Source organism: Melanostigma gelatinosum (genome assembly GCF_949748355.1).
Source record: "Melanostigma gelatinosum genome assembly, chromosome: 6".
Classification (NCBI taxonomy): Eukaryota; Metazoa; Chordata; class Actinopteri; order Perciformes; family Zoarcidae; genus Melanostigma; species Melanostigma gelatinosum.
Window position 1 is genome coordinate 2488954 of NC_136639.1, and position 15337 is coordinate 2504290.

Consider the following 15337-nt stretch of genomic DNA (forward strand, 5'->3'; position numbering starts at 1 on the left):
TCCTGTCCCGGCTGACTTGTCAAAGTGTGGTGATGAAGTGGAGGTTTGTTGTCTCTCTCTCTTGATGTGATGTCGTTATCCAGGATCAGATGTTGTCCACAGCTCAGCAGATGCTGCAGGGTAGCCGCTCCAAGATCGAGCTGATCCGACTGCAGATTATCAAAGTCACCCAGGCTGGCAGCAGCAGCAGCGGTGTTGGTGGAAGCTTTGGCGAGGATGGAGACGAAAACCCTGACAGCTCCACTCATGGAGGTCAGAGTTCACGAGACATGACCCCCTTTACAGGGTCACACAATGATGCACTGGATATTTTAATCACACATCTTGTTCTGGAGTCTTTATGTAAAATTAGAGATATTTCCTCCTACTTCTTGGATGTAAACTCGCTCTTCAGTGGCATTAAATCATCTGTTGATCGATCTATAATCATCTATCGGCTGTCTGTCAGCAGTAGCAACACGATCAACACGACTGTGACACAATTCATCGCTTTTTGTTTACAGTCGGACTTTCTAAATGTAGAGGAGGAAACCAGAGATTAAGAAACAATAAGAATAAAACTAAATAGACAACAAAGTGTTGTGATGATGCAACTGTAATGCAATTTTATGGCTGAAAACATATTTTAACCTCCAAAGCTCAAATCTATCATTGAACTAAATATGATCAGGGTTCAGATTGGAAATTGAAGTATTGATCACCAATTATATCATTCCCTGCAGTTAATATATGTATATATATATATATATACTATTTTATTTCTTTAAAAAAATGATAATTTAGTGTTAAAAATGAATGTCTTCCTTCGGTTTCAAGGGGTTAAAAACGAACAAAGACTTTTGTTTTTGGTGGTCAGAAGGTGAAGAGGTGAGGAGTGCTTGGTAGAGTTAAAAGAGCTTGTTGGTCTGAATACTTTGTGAAATTGTAGCTGCAACACCCTCTAAATAACAGCATGTTAACCTTTTCTCTCTGACGGAGCTCAAACATATTAAATATCGATAATCTTCATCTTACTTTTCCTGCTGATTTAATCCACATATGTTGTTAGCTTTCTTTTCTTTGTCACATTGCAGCAAGCTGCAAAACATTTAGTGTTTTAGTTTCAGTTGTGTTTTTTGTGTCCCGGAAAAAAACAGTCTCGTTTTAGAAGCATTTCCACGGAAACAAGGGTCAAGTTCAGAGACGCTGAGCAGAATGTTCTGGTCTCAAAGACCCACACCGGTTGTTTCCTGCTTCCTGCCAACTGCCATCTCTGTGGGTGTTGTTTGATGCGGAAAGTGAAACCACTCTGGCACCTTCAACGAGAGTAAACGTGACATGTAATTCTGAACTAACACTGGAAAAGTAAGAGGACATGAAATAGGAGACGAGTAAAGTCGGTGCTTTGTTTCCTCGGCTCACATTTCCCTGACCCCTGACCCCTGACCTCGTTCATTGATTCTTTATGATGTTGTCATCTGCGGGGGAATTGAAGTCTACTACAGAAGGTTTGATTCACAGTCAGTTAAATGTGAAAAATGTTGAAGCAAATGTAACAAAAATAGAACTTTAGAGATGAGATCAAACTGTATTCATCCAGAGGGGAAGTTGTTGTGCAGCATGTGCAGCACAGAAGAGTGCAAATAAACAAAATACACATAATAAAGATGATCAAAAACACAATGCAAAAGAAATGTAAACAATTAACGGTGAAGATTCACAATTCTCATCTTCTTTGTGGAGGAAAAGAAAGACATTTCTAATCAAAATAGACATTCAATTACTGCTGTTTTTAGCAGCACTGGTAAAATGTTTCACGCCATATAAGCATAAGCAGGAATTCATTTAAAAATGTTGAAAAAGTAGATACAAAATTCATTCTTAATTGATTTATTTGAATATAAAGAAACCATGTCAGTTCAGAAAAGTATAATTGTTGCAGATTTCTACCATTTAAAAGTAAAAGTAATGATGAATGTTTATCAAATGTTTAAAACTGGACATTCAGAAGTCGATATCACCAAAGCAGCAAGAGAAATATACTTTCTTTTATCCTTACATTAACTTAGCAACAGGTGAAGGGATTTCCTCCCCAGTCATCATTTATCCTTTATGCCTTTTAGAGCTTCCATACATTTCAGATAAGTGGCTAAATGCCAGAAACATAAAACACAGTCATGTGAAGACCTTTGCCTGCAGCCCAGTGACATTTCAGAGGAAAAGAGAGGGCTCACTTCAGTGTTATAAATATTGAATGCAGGAATAAAAGAGGACGCATCGCTCATCCCTTCGCACTAAAAATACTCTCCTCTTCCTCTCAGCGATCTCTCCGGTCGCCGTCGGTGCTGTGGATGCTCGTCTGGCAGAGCTGCAGCGCTACATGCAGAGGGAGACGGATGTGTTGTCGCTGGCCAAAGATGTGGTGAAGCAGCTGCAGGCAATCCCATCGCTGGACCAGAAGGCACTGGCTGAGGTCTGAGGCTCAATCCGTCTTATCGTATAGCTCGAGTCCAGGGACAGATGTGCAAAAGATATGCTCAGTGGTGTTGTTTTACAAGACTTTCTACACTCGCAGAAGCTTTAGCTACAGAGAAAGATGTCGACTGAGAAGATCATGGTTCCTCTGATAATCAGTTTCAGAATCAGTATTTTAAACCTCGTTCATGTTCCTGTAAAAGGTTTTCCTCATAACTTGCTCATTGTCATGGAGCAGCATCTGAAACAGCCTTTAGATCATTAAAACATGATAATACATTAAGAACCTTTGAGGACCGCACTGGCGTCTTTCACAAGTTCCTTCCTCTTACGACGCGTGTACGTATAACGGCTGACCTTTTTCTAGAGCATCCTGTCCTGACGAGTCTTCTATTGGTTTCCATTCATAAGAATCAGTTTGCAGAACTCTAAATCAACTGATTTGGGGAATCAAGGCTGCGTCATGTTTTAATCATCTGATTTAGTTTAGACTGATTTCAATTATTATTCTGTAACTTTTTACAAAAATGAATCCAGACGTTAAGTGTTTTATAGATCAGACACAAGCAGGGTTTCGAGAGTTTGTTTGATTTTTAACCAGTAATAATGATTGAAAATGTAAAATATGCAAAGAAAATAAAGAGTTCAGAGTTTTGGTTTGTTTTCAGTTTCCAGTCACAAGGACACTGATTTGCTCAAATGTTATATTTGAAAAAAGCACATTATAAAAGCCAAAATCAATCGGAGTTAAAGTCTTAAGTCTGGAAAACATGTTTACGTTGGAAGTGGAGCGTCGGTTCCTGTATCCTAACATACCAATCAGCACGATGTTGTCTTCCCTTCAGGCTCAGGCCCGGGTGCAGGAGTCCTCCCAGAAGCTGGATCTTCTGCGGCTGTCTCTGGAGAAATGCACCAAGGAAAAGAACCAGGAGCCAGAAGAGGAGGTGGACCCCTCAGAGGGACCCCCGTCTCCACGAGACTCCGGACCTGGATGTCCCCTGTCCACCTCGCCGTCCATCTTCTCTATCCGACCCGCCTCCTTGACGGGTACGCTGCAAATGATGCTGTTTACTGACCAAAAATGATGAAATTCAAAATGTTTTAAAGTGTGTATACAGATGATTAATCATCAGGCATTAAAACAGTTCGCATGAGTAAGAGGGTCACATAAAACTACCACTGTACCTTGAATAAAGTCACGCATCTTGTCTCTGTACGTTATGGATCCTGCAGAGCACCACTTTTGGGAATTTCGGAGGCATTTTCTCATTCAAATCCGCAGCCGTTCTCTGTAGTCATGGTTTACCAGACGCTGAGCTCTGGCTGTGGGTAACCAGATGTAATCTGCTGGTTGTGGGACGGTTCAGTTGTAAGCCAGTTTCGCCTTTGATGATGTAACAAGGAGACAAATCCATGGAGTTGCTCTGTTGGCAGCAAATAATGAGAACGAGTCTCAGAACACTCGCCTCCACAGCAGTGAGCTGCAGTGGGATGGAGAGAATTAGGACGAGAGAGCTCCAGACAGAACTGATTCGAGGCTTTGGGTCGAGAGATTTATCCACGGCTGACAAATGAAGGGTCTTATTTTGAAAACCGCTGCGTTCCCTTTGGTCAACTGCCTCAACTGAGATTCATCACGAGCTTGGGCGGATTATGAGACAGTGGTCCTCTGGGCCCAGACATGCAAAGGGCCCCACCACCTCTCCTATACAGGAGAAAGACTCAGACTTCATATAGTTCAGCCTCTTTGTGTTGTAACGCATCACTGTGTGTCTTTGTAGTTGCTTTGTGATCTTTTCATATCTCTTTGTAGCTATTTGGTATGATTGCTTTGGAGGATAAGGCCTGGGGGGCCTCAGAGAGTTTGGGCCCCTGGGCCTGTGTCCTGTAGTCCCGTTCAGTAATGACATTTCCTTTATTATTGTTTCAGGCAAACTTGAAGTCCGACTTCTTGGATGTGAAGATTTACTGAAACCTCGGAGAAACCCGGAGCAGGAAAACCCCCCGAGTCCCACTGAGGACAGTTCAGGAGCTCACAGGACGGACGGACTCTCTGGTGAGTGGACACCTTGTATTTTACTTTATTTTCTCAGCTGTGTTTCCGACTGAAGGATGAAATGTTACCGATCAATAGAATTCTTGCAGTTATAAAAACTAACAATAATAATACAGCAACAGTAAAGAGTAGTGCTTCAGGGCTGTCTGAGTTATTTTGGATGAATTATAGATAAAATAGAAAAGTTGTTTCAACATGCGAAAATGTGAATTTATTTTCTAATGATAAATTAATAATGAATAAATATTCACTTAATTGTTTTCTTTTAGTTAGTGTTATATTACATTGTATTTTTTTAGAACAAAAATGGATCAACAGGATAAAGATTTATATGTGATTATGAGTTACTAAAAGCATGTTCAGGTGAGTGAACAGAAGTTACGTTAACTCAAAGTCATTAAATACCAGCTGCTTCCAGAGCTTTCAATCCTTTCTTATAGTCTTCATCTATGAATGGACCTTGCTCAGTTGTATGTTTTTCTCACTAAAAGCTTTTTTTTCTTATACTGAAACATGCGCGTTGTTAAGTATGAAATCCTCGTATAAAGGTTAATCTAATATCAGCATTTTATTAGATTATAACTTCTGCCAATGACGTTGGAAGCCCATTTTCTGAATGGCATGACATTTATGTTCTAATGTCATAAAGTCTCACAGAAAAGACAAATGATAAACGTTTGTAACTTAGTTTCAGTGAGCAGCTTCAGAAGTAGGAGCCTTTATTCATACCGATGAATGAACGTTCACGTTGGTCACCTGCCGTTAGCAGCTGAAGAGCTGGTGGAGACCAAACCAGATCTAAAAGTAAAGCGAGTATTTGACTTACATTGATCAGGTGGATCGATGGGATGATAATGTTGCTCCGTGTCTGCTGGATGTGGAAGTTGTGTTGGTTGGACTTACAATGACTATGAAAAGGAGCAAAGCAGACACAAAGAGACGAACAATTACAACAACGCAACTACAAAGAGACTCAAAATGACCACAAAGAGACGAGAAATTACAACAAAAAGACTCATGTCTTCAAAGACAGACAAAACAATTGCACAGGTTTCCTTGTTGGATGATTACGTGTCAGACTCCTGAGTCCGTCCGCTTGTTGGGAAGTTGTTCTGCTCCAAAGTGGCCAAAAAACAACAATGAATGCATCGTTACGTTAATTCAAAGTAACTGTCCTCATCGTCACACCACTTTGCTTCTTTGAACACACAGATATTTTATTGCACTCATATTATTTTCTCGTCCAGAAAAGATATTTAGTTTTATATCTTTATATTTCAGTTGAAATGAACTTCCTGAGTGTTACTGTGACGTGTGCAAAAACCAAACTAAAGGTGCAGATATGACAGTCACTTAACCAGTGTATTATACATTTGAACTTGTTCAGTTGATAGTTACTAGAAACACGTTCTGTAAACAGAGCAGAGAGGTCGAATGGGCCGGATCCAGCTTGTTGTGATGTTTTGGTTGTTTCTTTCTGTGCATCAGCGGAGGTCAGCGCGGTGCTTCGGCTCGACAGCAGAGCGGTCGGCCGGACGCGCTGGTCCGCCGTCAGCAGGCTGACCTGGGATCAGACGTTCTGCATCCAGCTGGAGCGCGTGAGTCCAGTCACTGACATGCAGTCAGAAAGAAAAATAAACATAAACTCAACTCAAAATGGTTTAAAATAGATTTTGATTAAATTAAAAAAACAGTAAATCATCATATTTCTGTAATTTTTGCACAGAAAACTCATTTGTTAATTAAAATAATTAATTCATCGACGAATCATTTCAAGTGTTGTATAAACTGTGGCAATTTAAATTATAATAGAACATCACATTTTAAAAGCTCTTTGTTTTGTGTGCAAAAATCTTAGTTGAAAAAAACTAAAGCTGTCAAATAATTGTACAATATTTCCCCCTGAGATGCAAATGGAGTGAAAAAGTACAAAAGAAAAGTAGAAAAGTAACCTCAGAGTAGGATACTTTGGTTAATGCACTTAGTTACATTCGATGAGGACATTAATTAAACCACGAAAAACGCGACATGAAAACATTTATGGGATAAAAAAAAACCCTATTTTTAATCATGACCAGTTTGAAAGTGTCGGAGGAACTCAAACGATCGCTCCACCACAGATTCCCCATCATGTAAACCTCCTTTACCGTCGAGCAGCTTCAGCATCATTCTGATGCACACCACCAACGTCCGATCAGCCGTCCTGCATGAACTTCCCTCCAGATCGTCCAGGAGACACCAACAACAACCTGCACCTCCTCCAACCCTTTACCTCAGATATTCAGTCATTATTATGAGATACCAAGTCATTATTTTGAGACAAGTCATTATTATGAGATAACAAGTCATTTTAAGATATTTTGTCATTATTTTTTAGATAACAAGTCATTATTTTGAGATATTTAGTCATTATTTTGAGATACTAAGTTTTTATTTAGAGATATTGAGTCATTATGCGATAACAAGTCATTATTATGCGATAACAAGTCGTTATATTTAGATACTAAGTAATTACTTTCAGATATTAAGACAATAAAGCATGGTTTCATATCTGTACATTTACATATATGGATATGTATTTTGACCATAATAATAATCATAAGATAAATCATACACGAGTGTTTCTTTCTGAATATTATTTTCCAGGAGACCAAAACATTCCTCCAAAACATTCAGTTTGTGGACATCCTAACACAAACTCCAGCTCACATCCACGTCTCTCTCTTGAATCTTTGGACATTATATCTTAGTTATGTGGTGACAGTAAACACTCCCCCCTCATGCTGTCTGATGTCTTGATCACAACACAAGTTACATAAACACACGTGCACCGCTCACATCAGATCCTCAGCCGGATGCCGGATCGATTCCCTCCTGATAAGCCATCTCTTCATCTGTGAGGAAACTCTCTGCTCCGGACTCTCCGTCGTCTTCACTCTCCATGGGCGCCTCCGCTGTGCTGTTTTTGCCATTTTTGGGGAGAAATAAGTAAAATAAAGTCAAATAAATACCGACTCAGCCGGTCCTCAAACAAAGTGTTCCATCTCGAAAAGACTGCGCGCGTATTTGTTTTCGGTTTCGCCTTCGTCCCGTTCGCCTCGTTGTGATTGGCTGGTGCGCCTTTTCCTTCTGATGTCACTTCCTGTCAGATTTGACCTGGGCCCTGGGCTCGCGCCGGTCAACACTGTCCGAGTGCGCGGAGGATAATCGACACATTATTTTTTATACAAACAGTAGACTTCTCATTATTGCTGCCCAAAAATAACGGACTCTTCTTCTTCTTCCTTGGATTCGGCAGACTTGACGCAACGCCGCCCACTACTGTTGTTCTTCTTCTGTTAGTTTAATGGCGGGCACCCGTTACATATACGTTGCATACTGCCACCTACTGGACCGGAGTATGTAGTGAGAGATATTTTCCACTATATATATATATATTTATATTTTTTTTAAATATTTGTATTATACATATATAGTATATATATATTTTAAAAATATATATATAATATATATACATGTATATATTTAAAAATAAATATATATATTTTTTAATATTTTATCTATATACAGTTTCACCAGAAAGTTTAAAAGGAAGAGTTTTTTTCACATTGGAGGTATAAAGTCTTTAAAGGAAGTAAAGTATTTAAAATCGATTGGTTTATTATTGTTGTAGTTCTGTCTATGACCAGCAGGTGTTTCCCTAATGCCTCCAGAAATTCATTCATCACAGAATCTCAATCTTCACTCAATTAAAACTCAACTAAAACTTTTGAATCTGAGAAATCAGGTTCAGACATTTAATCCTTATGTTTGTTTTTTTGCTGCTCAATTAAAAAAATTGGGAACCACAACAATTCTGAAACGACTCCATCTGAACTCGTCAAAGCAAATCAGTTATTTCTTGGTGTTCAATGATGGTGTACCTGTTCTGTCTGCTGTGTCTTTGCTGACAGTCTCGAGAGCTGGAGGTCGCTGTCTTCTGGCGGGACCGGAGGGCGATGTGTGCGGTGAAGTGCCTGCGGCTGGAGGAGATGATGGACAACCAGAACCACAGCCAGGAGATCAGTCTGGAGCCACAGGGCCTCCTATACGCTGAGGTACACACCAAGACCTGGTAGCAAGGGCCTGTAACGTACAGTCAGTACAGTGATTGATATATCAGCATATATTCCATGTTTACATAACTTGAGAAAAATATCCACAACAATAAATAAAGAATATAATATTGCAATCAAATTTTCACATTATTACCCAACAAATACATCTTTTTATCTTAACCCATCAATTTATAAATTGTTGAACGTCAATATTTCAAAACAGGTAAATACTTTTTGTAAATTCTGTTGCGTTTGCTGTGTAAGAAAATACAAACATCTGATGCATTTCACATAGAAGAAGTTAATCTGTGCATAAAAACAGGTGATGTCCAAATTCAGAAATCCTTCTGTTGTGGGTTTAACAGCTTCAATTCATCGACGCTGTTGTTGAGCGGCAGCCGAAGCTGAGACGTCAGCGTTGTATCTTCACTAAAGAGAGAGGTGACATCACAGACTAACATATTTCATTCCTCTTTCTCTTCCTGCAGTGTGACTTAATATTTCCTCTCTTCCTCAGGGAAGAACTTCCTCAGAGCGGCCCAGATGAACATGAATTTTGCCACGTGGGGCCACCTGATGATGAGCGTCCTCCCTCGCTACAGCTCCTTCACCACGTTCAGCTCGTCCCTCTCCACGACCCCCGACCTGGTGGCCAACAACACCCAACGTCCCACCGAGAGGGAGCCTGAACGCACCACTCCACTGCCAAGGTTCAGATCCTTTCGCTTCAGTCAAATGTAGTTCATGTATTTCGAACGTGACTGTTCTACTGTTATATGTTCCGATATGAGATTATTGTTACGCAGGATTTTACTGTTGTTTGAGTCTGTTGGTGCAAACCTCTGCTCAACCTTTACTTTCATTGTAGCATCCTTTTGCAACACAATGTTTATTTTAGCTTTTACTTCATGACGTATCATTTCTGTGTCTTTGTGCCATTTTCATTTGCTTTGTTTTTGTCTTTGTTTCTCTGCAGCGAAGCTCCAGAAACCCGACTCAGCATCACTGAGGATCAGTCGTCTCCCGACAACCTCGAGGAAGACGACGCTCCCGTCATCATCACCACCGCAGCACACAAAACATCATCTGTGTCTGCAGCGCAAGACATACTGGTACTGGTGTTTTATTTTATGGTTTTACACTTGTATCCAAAGTGACTTATGAATGAGTGAAGCATAATATAATGTAATAATACGAGTAAAAAGCCACACTGCAGCACAGCTAAATGCTAAGCTATCCGGTAGCATGGCGAACAACGAAAATGATTCCCGTGATTTCCAAGAAGAAGTACTCATTATACAGAATGACTCTCTCAGAATAATATATATTGTATAATTAATCGTAATTAATGTTGCAGTTGGTAAATGTGGAGCTCCTCACCTGATATACTGCTGCGTATATCAATCTATAATAATATATTCAAATTCATATTTTGTATCAAGCTGTCAGATAAATGAAGTGGAGTAAAAAGAACAATACTTCCCGCTGAGATGTAGTGGAGTAGAAGTGTAAAGTAGAAATATTCAAGCAATAACTACAGTGGATCAGATAGAAAAGAAGATATTTGGATGTGATTTGTGGCTGCGGACGAATAGTAAAATGTTTCAAACTTTGTCTCCATTTACAGTCATCCATAAACACCACAGAAGGAAGTGAAGATCAGCCTGTATCTGCTCTAAAGTACACAACTACACATGTACATGCACACACAAATATTCATCCTATATCCTGTAAAAGTAGAAAATAACGCGTCGCCTATATTTTCTTTGTCTTTGTCCCCCCGAGGATGCAGAAGGAAGATTTCAAGTACATTTCGGTTCTGGGCCGAGGACACTTTGGGAAGGTAAAAGTTGAAACGTTTTTCACTTCAGCTCGTTCTCGTGTTTGTTGTCCTCAGGCGTTTGGTTGTGAATGTTTCTGTTCAGGTCCTGCTGGCAGAGTTTAAGAAGACAGAAAAACTTTACGCCATCAAAGCCTTGAAGAAGAGAGACATTGTGACTCGCGATGAAGTGGACAGGTGAATGTGTGTGAAGGGAAAGCTTTGAAGAGTCCAAATTACAAACGTATGTATAAACAGGTAGACCAGGGTTCACCCAGATGACAAAGTCTTTTGTCTTCGGTAACAAGTAGTTCCAGTAAAAACTGGACAGATTGAGGTCTGTGGTTTATCCTGATGCACATCTTACCAAATATGACTCATTTGTCGTGTGTTTTCCCAGAAAAGTCCAGCAACACGCGTCAATATCCGCTTGTTACATTACAAGCATACAGTCCTTTCAAAATAAACCTCCGTCCTCACAGGAAACAATTCAGTTCGGTTTCGGCAAAAAAACGACTTTGTTACTTCACTATGATGTATATATTAAACATCTCATTCTGAGGGAATGAAAACACAAAGATTCTTACTTTCAGGTGATTTTACACCAAAGAAAACATACGTGTTAATGTTTTATTCCATTTCTGCCAACAAACCCCCTAAATTCTACACACTGGCCCTTTAAATTTGAATAGTAACCAACTTTGTCAGTCTTCTCTACAAATAAAAGTTATAGCGCTTCAAACGAAACAGAATAAACAATCTACTTTGAGAAAAGGTCTGTTTTATTGACTCTGTTAATGCGCTTGACTTAATTAAACTGTTGAACAGAATGAAGATCCTTTGTTGGATTCTTCATTTACACATTAACAAAGCATCACAGACTAATTAAAGGCCTGCTGCAATTTAAATGAGTTTTAAGCTAAATGGAGACAGAGGTAAAACTAAAACTGACAGTTCGCTGATTGTTTTTCTCAGGCTTTTGGTCAGGGGCCCATTTTGTGTAAACTTGTTTGTTTCTTTTATTTGACAGAATTTGTACCAATGCACCTGCAGACTCAAGGCCATTCTGAAGTACTGAGCTCAAACATTCAAGACATTCAGTCGACGTCTAGAAGACGGATGGAGTTCACAGTGACTCTTGTTGAAAGTGAGGTTTTGTTCTGCAGCCTGATGAGCGAGAAGAGGATCTTCGAGATGATCAACGCATCCAGACACCCGTTCCTGGTGAGTCTCCACGGCTGCTTCCAGACCAGCGACCACGTCTGCTTCGTCATGGAGTATTTACCAGGCGGCGACCTCATGATCCACATCCACAACAGCGTCTTCAGCGAGGCCCAGACCCGGTTCGTTTCATTTATCCTCTTGTTGTTTAAAGACACAAAACAGTGCGTCTGAGCAAAGCAGTGAATGTAACTATAAGTACGTTTACTCAGGAGCTGTATTTAAAGTTACTGTGAGGAACTTTTGACATGTTATGAAACTGTCTTAATTTAATACTGATGCCTCGATATGAGAGAACCAGGACTGAGAGGGGCAGACTGTCAGACCCTGCTGCTGTACAGTGAGAGGGTTTCTAAAGGGACTCTGGTGCTCAGAGACACTACCACTGTTGTCCACAGGGGCCGCCAAAAACACCACACAGTGAAAGTTCCTCGTAGTAGCTTTAAGTATAATTTTGAGGTATTTGTACTTTCCATTTCATGTTACTTTGTGCTTCTACTCCACTATAATTTATTTCTACAGATTTAGATTATTGCTTCAAAATATAAAATTAGATAATAAATGATGATATTTTATTATAGATTAAGCTGCCTAGCAGTATATAAAGTAATTAAAATGAGCTCAGTGATGAATACATTAATGAGTATTAAGAGTACTTTTAGTATTGGTACTTTAAGTATACTTTGATTCAGCTAATACAGTTGTACTTTTACATATTTTCTCTTTACTAAAAATTTTAATTTCTTTATAAAAGGGTACATCAAAGAAAAAACAGATATTCATATTATTTTAATACTTCGTACTGTGAACCTTTAACATTCAAATATACTGTACATATCTTTTAAATTGCGGTAATATAATGTAGAATTATAATCTGGTAAAAGCTGTTGTTGTTGTTGTTGTTCACAGGTTTTATTCAGCATGTGTCCTGCTGGGTTTAGAGTTCCTGCATCTGAATAGAATCATCTATCGGTGAGTGGTACCGTGCCGTAGAACGTTACTGACGGTAACTTCAGGTGTAACTACGTGTACTGTGTGTTTAAACAGAGATCTGAAGCTGGACAACCTGTTAATGGATGCGGATGGATTCATAAAAATCACAGACTTTGGCCTTTGTAAAGAAGGTGAGTTGATTTAGCACATTGTTTGGATACAGTACATCACTTCACATCATTTCTTCACTGCGGTTTATCAGATTTACAAAAAAACGGTGTTTTTGTTTGATGAAAAATGGGATAATTACAGTGTTTTGTTCTCTGTCACACGTAGCATTGCATTTTTTTGACACTACCACCAATTTACATGGTGAAATCCTTCACACAAAGGCTTTAATTACTCTTTGAACCTCACTCAAACCTCTTCTTAGGTCGATACGTGATGATTTTTCTGTCTCTTTCTCGGCAGGGATGGGTCACGGGGATCGGACCGCAACCTTCTGTGGGACTCCTGAGTTTCTGGCTCCTGAGGTCCTGACGGACGACAACTACACCCGAGCGGTGGACTGGTGGGGGATGGGCGTCCTCATCTTCGAGATGCTCGTAGGAGAGGTTGTTAACACGAATTTTGGTTTTCCTTTCAGCAGTTTTGCAGATTTTCTTTCCACACTCATTTTAACGTCGAGCTGCAATAGTAGAGTTATCAATGTACCAAAATATACCAAAGTTAAACTTGTTAGTTGTGATGCTTAGAAGTGTGGTTGTAAATCAAATATTCTACATATAGCGTAGACACTGATATTGATTATTTTAGGAGTCTAAAATACGTCCACAGCAGAACATCACTTTGCTGGTTCTGCTGTCTGTTTCTCTGAACTCCAACTGCAGTGAAACACTGACTATGGAGAAGAAGCTCATACAACCACGCTTCTAAACATCACCCTTGTCCCTTTAAACCTCTGACTCAGCACCTCTCTGTCCTGCTATAGTCTCCGTTCCCCGGTGAGGATGAGGAGGAGGTGTTCGACAGCATCGTCAACGATGACGTGCAGTATCCAGGGTCTCTTCCTCCTGATGTCGTCGGCATCCTCCAGAAGGTATAAAAGCCTCTTTTCTGTTGCTCTGATTTCATTACAATTACTTCAGATATTTATAATAATATATTATTTTATTTGTCATTAAATCAGTATAACTTTGAAAACTGAAGGATCTTGAATTGGAATGTAAAATGTTTGTTGTAATTTTTCGCAGATATATAGAATTTATTTTCAAAAGAAAAAAAAAGATTATATATATATATATATATATATATATATGTGTGTGTATACAGTATTTATATGCAGAAAATTACAACAAACCAATTATATAAATAAATAAATATATCAAAAGAAAACAAAAAAGCTCCACATTTTATATTCTTATGAAGACCCTTCGGTTTAATATCAAAGGTTTATGGCTGTAAAGGTTCTGGGTAAAAAGACTGTAACTTCATTATCTCATTATGAATCTTGATGTGATTGTGATAACTGGTATTACGTATTCATTTAAAGTATAATAGTATTTATAAACCTGTTGCTGCAGCTGTTGAAGAAGAATCCTCTGAAGAGACTCGGAGCCGGAGAGAGGGACGCGATCGAGGTCAAAGGAGAGAAATTCTTTGAGGTAAATCACTTCATTTGGACTTTACTTTTACTCTCCAAATAAAGATATGGTCAACCTCCAAACCTGATAAGATCCACGGCCACCACTTCTAAATCAGCCTATTGAGGTGTTGATGTGTATCAGGCTCAAATAGTGAACCTGGTCAGAGCTGTGAGAAACACTTTCTACTGATTCTTGGATCCTTTGTGACTGAAAACTGTTACTTTAATGATGAATTTATGGGCATAATGTATGGATATATTACGGTACTAATACCACACTGTGAAAATACTTCACTACAAGTAAAAGTCCTGCGTTTAAACCCTTACTGAAGTGAAAGTATGTTATCAATTAAATGTACTGAGAGTACAAAGCATTGATAACATGTTCCCTGTCAGTTCTTCACTACTATGTCTGATTCATATTACTGCTGCATGATTGCATTGTAACTCCTCCTGTTGGCTGGTTTAATCGACATAAATCCATCATACGCTATAAGATCCTATGCTTGTCTCTAAAAAGAACAAAGAGTCTGTTTCCAGCTTTCTGACAGATGACACCTTCATCTTTCAGACCATCGACTGGGAAGCCCTTCTGGCCAAGAAAGTGAAGCCGCCCTTCCTGCCGTCAATCAAGGAGTCGATGGACGTCGGCAACTTTGACAGCGAGTTCACTCAACTCCAGCCCATCATGTCGCCTCCCTCCAAACCCTTCGTCCTCTCCGCCGAGCAGCAGGAAGCCTTCGCAGACTTCGACTTCTGCGCCCTGTACGGATGAAGGACGAGCTGAAGAAGGACCAGGGTGGGAATATTTCGTTTGTGGCCGAGAAAGTTAGTCTACTTCAGAGGAGCAACTAGCATCTTTTACGTATATCGGAAAGTAAATAATTCAAGTGCTAGCTCCTTTAATTAATTATTTATTTGAATTAAAAGATGAAATGTTGAGCCGTTTAGCAAGAACATTGACAAGACTCTTTAAAACTTTAATCTTTAGCATATTGCCGTACTACAATTACTAAGCATTTGCTCATGAGAACCACTAATGCGACACGAGTAAACTCACTTTATGCTAACTTGTAATGGCCGTCATAACTTTTGAGTTTGTAGACTAAGTT

General features: G+C 39.4%; 1 protein-coding gene across 1 annotated transcript; it reads left to right on the forward strand.

Moving 5' to 3' along the window:
* Window positions 1-89: 89 nt before the first annotated feature.
* Window positions 90-15000, forward strand: LOC306778982 (serine/threonine-protein kinase N2-like; the record flags this gene model as incomplete). The annotated part of the gene is made up of 19 exons (XM_079270721.1): window positions 90-258; window positions 2301-2452; window positions 3300-3501; window positions 4385-4510; window positions 5999-6108; window positions 8464-8607; window positions 8973-9048; window positions 9125-9317; window positions 9584-9719; window positions 10235-10287; window positions 10393-10450; window positions 10533-10624; window positions 11593-11769; window positions 12557-12619; window positions 12695-12771; window positions 13052-13194; window positions 13572-13679; window positions 14164-14244; window positions 14797-15000. The coding sequence occupies 19 exons, from the start codon at window positions 90-92 to the stop codon at window positions 14998-15000; spliced, it is 2364 nt and encodes a 787-aa protein (XP_079126847.1).
* Window positions 15001-15337: the final 337 nt, after the last annotated feature.